This window comes from Sitophilus oryzae, unplaced genomic scaffold (genome assembly GCF_002938485.1).
Source record: "Sitophilus oryzae breed Bouriz unplaced genomic scaffold, Soryzae_2.0 scaffold_1385_pilon_pilon, whole genome shotgun sequence".
NCBI classification, from domain to species: Eukaryota; Metazoa; Arthropoda; class Insecta; order Coleoptera; family Curculionidae; genus Sitophilus; species Sitophilus oryzae.
Window position 1 is genome coordinate 487,604 of NW_022146043.1, and position 9,736 is coordinate 497,339.

The 9,736-nt window shown below is 33.6% G+C and overlaps 1 protein-coding gene across 4 annotated transcripts in view; it reads right to left on the minus strand.

Annotated features, from left to right (window-relative positions):
- The window catches only part of LOC115875386 (protein phosphatase PHLPP-like protein), a 30,519-nt gene extending 24,961 nt beyond the window's left edge, over nt 1-5,558 (minus strand). For all 4 annotated transcript variants that reach the window (XM_030890819.1, XM_030890818.1, XM_030890817.1 and 1 more), the window contains exon 1: nt 5,318-5,558. In XM_030890819.1, the coding sequence (XP_030746679.1) occupies nt 5,318-5,446 (129 nt within the window). In that variant the 5' untranslated portion in view covers nt 5,447-5,558. The remainder of the gene's footprint in view (nt 1-5,317) is intronic.
- Nucleotides 5,559-9,736: the final 4,178 nt, after the last annotated feature.

The following is a 9,736-nucleotide window of genomic DNA, read 5'->3' on the forward strand; positions in this document are numbered from 1 at the left end:
AACATCCCAAAGCACAACTTTATGCCAATTTAACCATGGTCGTATCTATTACGGTTACCGAGATACCAATGCTCGTACCTCGAATTTGTAGCACCCTGTATATCAAAAATCAACCATTATGGAGATAGATGTTGGCTATGGCGCAAAAATTAGGTTGTTATTTTTTTATCTTAAAAACGAACTAAGAAACAATAATGACATTTTATAACAGTATTAGTATTACCCCATAAATTCTAAAATAAGCGGTAAATTTGAAATAGAATACCCCTATTATTCTTGTGAACTAAATTGGAAGAAAAACTTAGACAACTTGGAAGAAATTAAATTTGCATAGTCTTATATATTTAGAAAGTTTTTTACCTACTGAATTTTTTTTAATAAAACTACCTTATTTGGAATGGAGTAAGTGTATAAATCATAACGTGTGGGGACAAAGAAATTTATTTCAGAAAAGTAATCTTATTGGCTGATGCTTTTATACTAAAGTTAGTTTTACGAACAAAATATTTTGTAATATTTCAGTGTTGGTTCATTTTTTTATGTTTTAATGTCTGTAGCTTTCATTCAACTTTCAGGAGTTTTTAGTAGCAAAAAAACGTAAAAACGTAGAACCGAAACTTATGATTCCTAGTAACAATCGTTTTTGCCTGCTAATAAAAACGAGGAAAGTTACCGAATGGATGCACATTACTAAGGAAATGCTAGAAATTTATTTTCCACTTTGAATGAAAACGATCTGATAAGGACTGTTAAAAGTAAAAGGTTCCATATATCGGCTAATTGTTCGAAGATAGTTGTTTCGAGATCGTGATCGGTGTATGTGGTGAATAGAACATGCAATTTGGATTTTTGCATTGTTCGATGTTTTAAAAGGGAAATTATGACTCAGCCGTTAAAAGAAAGAGCGTTTATCTTTGACCCAAATTAGAAAAGTAAAAGTAAGTTTTAAATTAAGTTTGTTTCATTAACATATGGAACAAAGAAACCTCTGCCCTAGAAGAAATTCGATCTTACTTAACCAGTAGTTGTTATAAGATATTTAATCGAATTTGCTATGAACTTATGTGCAATAAAATTAATGAAATAAGTGTAGTGGTCCACTGAACATACATCCAGGATTCATAAGCAATTATCGAACCTATTTTCTATAATCATAAAGTGACAGGAGCTGATATCACGAAGCTAATTAATCAGTCCAGAAGAAATCGACGCTTGATTCAAATTGTCCAGCACCAACTACCAACACCAAGTGTAACCAAGATTGTTAAATGGTCAAGATCGGTAAATGTTTGGGCAAGAATTCTAGTATTGCAAAATCGGGCCTTTTTATTTATTCAAATGAATTAAGTGAACTATCTACAATTTTTAGTAGAGGAATTGTTAATTTTGTTAGAGGATGTGCCCCTTGGAATTCAACAACAAATGCTATTTCAACATGTCCGGCTGATTTTACTATGAATGTGCAGGATACCTTCAATATTACGTATCCTGGTAGATGGATAGGACGATGCAGCAAGGCCACCGGATTTAACATACCTGGATTTTTATTTGTGAAGTCGAGTATAAGATTTAGAGTTTTTGCAAATCTATGCAATTTATTTCACACTGCAAAGAGTGCTAAAAATGATGGACGATATTTCGATTAATTCCATGATTCCAATTCCATAAAGGTTTTTATCCTTTCCTCATTACAGGTCATATAGCAACTTTACTTCCTCTCTTATATAATATCTGCTGTTACAGAGAAGATACGAATTTGGTGTTTGTATTGACTATTTGGAAGATGTATGCTCTCTTTAAAGCAAAATGCTCTGTTTATTGTAAACGCGCAATAACGGTTATGATGTTAAACAGCCATCTCTAGCCACCACGGTAAAATCAGTTGAGACAAAGTTTGTATTGTAGATCATTAAGAAAAAAATCGAGCTTTACTCAAAGTACATAAGCACCTATACACATAAAACATACTTTTTAAAAAAATCCAAAACCGTACAAACACGATTTATTAATAAAATCGCCACTAATAACCATCTTATCCGATGGTTAAGCAGCACTAAAAGCGATCAAATACCATCAATTCGAAGTTGGTCAAAGAATGCCTAGAATGCCTCTGTATGACAGCCCACCAAGGGATTGCATTTACTAAGGGTGGGTCCCAGGTGGAGATAGAAGGTAATGAATAAGCAAACGATCTAGTAGAAACTAAGCCAGAACCGTTCTGCTTCCCAAGTAGAAACTAACTTAAGGCAAAACTCAAGAACCTGGAAAACTCCATTCGCAAACTGTAATGAGAATCCTCCCAGGGTCTAAGACACTCCAAGAAATTTCTCAGAACTTACGACCGAGAAAAATCAAAGATTTTCCTAGATTTAAGTAAGGACACTCAACAAGATTGTCACGGGGTTTTCAGGACAATGTACCCTCTATGGAGGTGTTCATAGAGGGTAGATCCAGTAGATTGAAGCAAAAAAACAACGGCGAATGCAGATTCTGTGGGAAAAATGGGGAAACACCAGAGCACCTCATCACTGAGTGTGCCTAGACGACAACCATTCGTGCCATAAACTTTGGTACGATTGATATCGAAGATAGAGAACTAACCTCTGTAAAACCGTCTCAGATACTGGTTTTTCTCAAAGTCCTGAGACTGAATGATGAGTTATAACTCAAGGAAGAGAGACAGAATAGATCTGTAAGGTCGCGGTGATTATTTCCTCCTCTTATCCAAGACATAGTAGGTCTGTTCGTTTTCCTGTTATTATCGATTCTGAATCGTCCTAGAACTCTCCAGCGCATGCGCAAATGAAATAATGTCTTCATATTTCCTTCTGCGCATACGCATCTCAATTCTAGGACGGTTCAGAATCGGTAATAACAGGAAAACGAAAAAAGCTAATTACATTGATTGATGACATTGAAGGAGACATCACAGAAAAATCAAATATGTGTTCCGTATATCAACGGACTAAGACAAAAATAATAACAAAAGTGCGTTCGTATCCACCGTAACTTTTAGAGAAGTAATTGGTCATCAAATGATTATAAAGTAAAAACGCAAAATCTTTTTTAAATTAGGTCGTCAGCATAATTATTATTTCACAGTCACAGACCAAATTTAATAATATTATTATGTCCCAAATACAAAGAAAATAAACGCATTATTCTTAGATTCACCGTAACATTTTTTTAATATTGTCAAAGAAGTGTTTGGCTAAAACTGTTTTTCTCTCTCTGTGTGCTTCCAGCCTTAAACTGCACATTGTAAAGCAGCTCGTCTAATCATCAGTTTCAGATTGGGGATTTCACGAACTATAAATATGACATTACCGCGCAATATTTAAAGACAAAATATATCAGCAGACAGCATTTTTAGTTTTTGAATAAATTAGCCCAAAAACCCCATATAGAATTTTTTTAGATTAATTAAGTTCCTTTAATTTGGGGCCTAGGTCGACACAGCCTTGTAGAATGTAGAATGTTCAGGAGAGGAGTTAATCACCGCGACCTAACGAGTTATAACTCATCATACAGTCTCAGGGCTTTAACAAAAGCCAGTATCTGAGACGGCTCCACAGAGACCAGCTCTCCATCCTCGACATCAGACCTACCAATGTTCATGGCACGAATGGTCGTCGTCTCGGCGCACTCAGTGATAAGGTGTTCTGGTGTTTCCCCATTTTCCCCACAAAATCTGCATTCGCCGTTGTTTCTCAGTTTCAGCCTACTGAGGTGTTCGTTGAGGAGACAGTGTCCTGTTGAAGAAACCCCCTGACAATCCGAAGATTGTTTTTACTTAAATCAAGGAAAACCTTTGATTTTTCTCGGTCGTAAGTTCTGAGGAACTTTTTCGAGTGTCTTAGACCGTTGGAGGACACCCATTCCAAGTTACGGATGGAGTCTTCCAGATTCTTCAGTTCCGCTTTCAGTTGGTTCCCGTTTGGAAAACAGAACCGTTCTGGTCCAGTTAGTAGAGTGTTCAATCCTTTTCTAGCTAGATCATTTGCTTTTTCATTGCCTTCTATCCCTTGGTGAGCAGGCACCCAGATTAGGAGGACTTTATTTTCTTTGACTAATTTGTTGAGCTCCTCTAGGCATTCTTTGACCAACTTCGCGACACAGCCTTAAATCGCCTTAGAACTTTGTCGACTGTCTTAGACCGTTGGAGGACACCCATTCCAAGTTACGGATGGAGTCTTCCAGATTCTTCAGTTCCGCTTTCAGTTGGTTCTCGTTTGGAAAACAGAACGGTTCTGGTCCACTTAGTGGAGTGTTCGCTCCTTTTCTAGCTAGATCATTTGCTTTTTCATTGCCTTCTATCCCTTTGTGAGCAGGCACCCAGAGTAGGAGGACTTTATTTTCTTTGACTAATTTGTTGAGCTTCTCTAGGAATTCTTTGACCAACTTCGCGACACAGCCTTAAATGAGTACTTGGGATTCACAATCCTGAGGTAATAATTAATAATAGGCGGTTGAAGCGTAGTGCTAGCCACATTACCTTCCTTGTATACCGAACGGCTCTAGCATGGCAAGTTGTACCTTGCTACTCCCAAGGCGTTAAACGATATATACGGAAGCTATTATTATTATATTATAATATGCTGCTTTAGATTGACGATTTGATTTTTGTAATGAGAAACCTTTTTTAAGCGTCATCAAGTAACAATTTTTCAGAAGCTACGTCCTACTAGTCAAATCGCATACCAAACAATATTGCCCCCATATATACCAAATTTGCTGTCGCCTAATTTTAGGAACGGTTTTAAGAACGGTGGAAAGTAACGCCTAGCTATAGCCAATTTTGCAAGAGTAGCTGTGGATCCATTGGTAAGGCCTTAAGGCCATCGCTTCGGGAACGAGAGGTCCCAGGATCGTGTCCCAACCCAAACCAAAACTTTTTTATTTTTTTACAGCTGTTTTTGACTTTTTATTTATTTGCAATAAATATAGCAATCAATAAAAAATACAAATATAACACAAAATAATAGCAATCAAAATACGCCGTAGGTGTGTGGGTTAAGTTTTTTTTTCTTTAGATTGCACGCGAAATGCCCGACCGATTATTGTTTATGGGCGTATAGAACTGCGAAATTAAGGGACAACAAACGGCAACGTTGGGTATGGGCAGGCATGAGAGTTGACTAGTGGGACGTTGGAGCTAATCAACTTTTGTTTTTGAGGATGTGCACCTCCAAAGTATTGAACCGCAACCACAAAAGAAATTAGCATGATATTATTTATCAAGTCAACAAAAATATATAGATCTCTAAGTTCTAGCGTCTTTTGTGTCATCACTTGCTTTCCTAATTTCATAACTTACATTTCTTGTTTCTTCGTTATCTACCTCTTCTTCCTCCAACGAATCGAGATCTATCGAATCACACTCACGCCTCAATATACCCCGTCTTTCACTAAGTCTCAGCGGCTTTCGCGGTGGCATCGTTAACATCTTGCCTCAACTTATAACACGCTTTTTTGGCATTTTCAAATACATTTTTTAAGAAAAAATACTTAGAAACAGTAAATTTCGCGTCTGTACCGTCTCTTTAGGTGCGTCAACCTTAAAAAGATACCTCAAATCGACTAAAAGACACACGATTGTGATTCTGTATACGACCAAAGCGTGACATGGGACGGTTGGTTAATTTTTATTCTTCGTACGTACCTTATACACGTCTACCGTACATAATTTGCTCCTCCAACAGCGTTCGGATAGAAAAACAGAAGGAAGAAAGATAGAACCAAGTGGAACCACGCTGTACGAGTATGTCACTTTAAAGGTAAACAGGACGACGATTTTTGTAGATAATTGATCTGCTGGGGTGCGAAAAATTGGGTAAATAGAACGAGAAAAAAAACGAAATCGGAAATAGATAGTGAGAAATCGAAAGTGGAAGAGGTCGAAGAACTTAACCATACTGCATTAACGAAAAAAAAAATAACGTAACAATTTTATTAATTTTTAAAATAAAATTTATTACTCTCACTATTACTCAAAATAGCAGCATCAAACATAGGCATCTTAAAATGTTCATGTATTTTAAACTTCAAAATACTGGATGTTTCTCAAAAGTGGCTCACCCCTATAACTTCTTTATTTTTTCAGATATAAAAAACGATATTTGGTATGTTAATATATGACATAAATTTGGATTGATTGACGTATTCAATTGTTTTCGATCACTTTCTGTTTCGCCGGCAATGACTACAACTTTTGATTTTTAAATGGCACCCTCGGAATGTTTTACAGAAAATGACATTCTGACTAGAATGACATATCGTATGTCAACTTTTGACATTTTTGCATATGGTCACCATATATGGTTTATTTGAAATTGTAACATGCGGTTCATAACGACAATTTGACTCGAAATACCAAGTGTGTGGTACCAAATTATTCTTAAAACAATGCTTTCTTCAAATATGCTAATGAGCCACCCTCGTTCCATTTGAAGAAAAATGAGATATGATTAAAAATGCGATTAAAATATGACGTTCTAATCGGCCAGGAAAAGACACGAAAAACATTAGACGACCAAATCTATTTTTTCAAGACTCTTTGATTAAAAATTAGTGTTTTTAACTCAGAGTCAGGTTTTTAACATTATTAAGTTTTAAGAATAATCTAAGGTTTTTCTAGATTGGCCAGAAGGCACCAGAAGATGCTTTATTTTAAATCATTGCCTCAATTAATTAAATAATTACTAAAAATATATTAGTAGGTACTTAAAAAAATATTTTCGTACAAAAAACAATATTATTAAAATAAGCTAGATAAGAGTATTTCCATTTATTATTGTTTTTACTTCTAGAATGAATATTGTCTTTGTTTTAGAATTGTATTATTTGTCTAGAATGACTATTGTATTATTTTTTTTCTTATTATGAACACTTTATCATCATTTTTACATTTATTTTACACAGGCGTATGTATACTATTCGGTCGGTAATAAATTTATTATATTAAAACAAAAAGGTCTATCTCTATTAAACAACTCAATAGTATATTATTCAACGAGCATATAATGGTGGCTGTTATTCACGCGGATGAAGTTTATAACACGAGCCGCAGGCGAGTGCTATAAATCATCCCAGTGAATAACAGCCATTATATGCGAGTAGAATACTATACTTTATCCAGGACTGTCAAAAAGATTTAGATAATATTAATATAAGTTTTATTTTTAATGTCAAAAAAATATTGAACGAGTATAACGAGTAAGTAACATGGAAACAAAACATTGAAATTTTCTTTAACTAGGTAGCTAACTAATTTAGCTTTAACTAATTAAAACAAAAGTTATTTATTTACATTAATGGTAATGTTTGACAGCTCTTGTTTGGAGTTTGGATCGAGGTATCCGTGGAAGCGGTGAATAATGAAACCATTATTCACTAGTGAATAATGAATATTATTATTATTTCATAAACTCATGTATAATAATCAAATTATAGACAAGTCGTGGATAAAATAAATTATTTATTAGAATTTACGCTCAATTTATCTTTGGACATTTCCTCAAAGTCTCCGTTTAAGTATTGTTACAAAAACACTAGTAAAAAATTAAAGACTTCAAGTAGCAAAAATCGAGATACGCCTTTTCGTTATAAAGCTGCCGATATGATCGAAGAAACCGCGTCAAATTGACTTAGAAACGACGATTTTTGTGTGTGCGACCAATAAAATGAATATAACATACTAATACATTCTCAATATAATTTTACAAAAAAAACGACAACTATCTACATTTCCACGCCAATTCTGACGCCGTTTTTTTCTTCGATGTTATGGTAAATACTATTTCTAACTGTTGATCGAAACTACTGAAAAATATAGACCATGACTACACCGTACAGTACCTAGATCAAATAGCGCATCTATAATAATCGTATTGTTCAATACAAGAACAAATAGATCGAACAGGATTCGTTTGACGTAAATATAACATAAAAATTCCAAAAATGTGTATTTCTCGGTAAACTATCCAAATTTAAATACGAAAGTGACATCAGAAAATAACCAAACATTTAGAGGCGGGCATTTAACACCGATTTTTTATAATATCGAGTTTTTAAAACACTATTTTTTCGTCCGGATGATTTCGTCCGACGGCTATCTTGAAAGCGCTGTTATTTTGTTCTTATTATCTTATTTTTCATGATTAATCAAACTGATGCCTGATGATACATATTTTTCTAACCAAATCACTTGTTCTTATTTTGCTGTTAGTTGTAAAGTTTGGGCACTGATTGCTGATAGTGTGTGTTTTTGTAATATTCGATGTCGTTATTAAGATCGATGTTTCAGGAACAAAACACATTCCTATCAGCTAAGCAATTGTTTTCTAACTCTTTACATGGGTAAATAATTTTCAAAAGTATTTTTGACGCGTTCGTGATAAGTTTCGTTTGGAATTTTTTCAGAATACATTAGTATGCAATCTGTGTTTTATTCTTCGTCAGAAATTCTTGTATACATGTTGTATACCGGGTGTACCAAACCACCCCTATAACTTTTTTATTTTTTCAGATAACAAAACGAGATTTGGTATGATAGTATATGACATAAATTAGAATTGATTGACGTTTTCCATTGTTTTTGGTCACTTCCTATTTCACCAGAAATGACTACAACTTTTGATTTTTAAATGGCACCCTCGGTATATTTTTATTTTATTCGATAGAAAATGACACTCTGAATAGAATGACATATCATATGTCAACGTGACAAAAAACAATTAAATACATCATTCAGTCCTAATTTATTATACACTAACATACCAAATCTAGTTTTTTATCTAAAAAATAAAAAAGTTATAGGGGTGAGCCACTTTTTCCAAAAAAAAATTTTTTTTTAATTTTAAACTACATGGTCAATATAAAAATAAGTTACAACCTTCTTAAGGCCAACGTCTAAGGCTTGACCTCGCCAAAATTATCATCGATTGTCATCCCCCAGCCCTATTTGACGCCGTTTTGTTTCGATCGTATGGTATTTTTCATCTCGCTGGAAAAACAAATACTATTATAATCGTCATCATCATTTAATAGTAATAATTCATTATCGACCATTATAATAATGGATTAATTATATTCCATTCATTTATATGCAAATTAATTATCAAGAAACAAAATACAAAAAAAATGTTGTTTTAACGTTTTAACGTATTTAACAATAAAATGAATATAACATACTATAAATAGAAATATATCTTTTCTAGAAAGTGGCATTTAAACACCTTCAAGTGAAAAATTGCACTAAATTTGAATTCGCGCTCATAAAAATTTGTGTAATTTGTCTGTGGTTGATAATTATTCACTTTTTCAATTAACGGAAGTTAAGTGACGTGAATGTTAACTGAAAAATTAAAAAATATCTGTGCAAAAATTATAAAAAATACTGAAAATAATGGAAAATTAAACAGTTTTTACCAAGAATGTAAATTTAAAGTAAAAATAGTTACATTTAAAAAACATATAGGTATGTTAGGTATATCCGGCACACTTTGTTAAGTACCCTGTATACTCAAAAATAAGTTTAAACTGTATATATTTACCTTCCCTAAACTTTAAACGTTTTTTATAACTCCCGAAATAATTGAAATTTTGAATTTTATATCGTGGACTCATCCTGTGCAATTTAAAGTACCTACTCATTTTTTTATTGCTATCTTCCCTGATATATAATAAAATAATTACTATTTAATTTTCGTTAATTATAATACAAAATACATTTCAA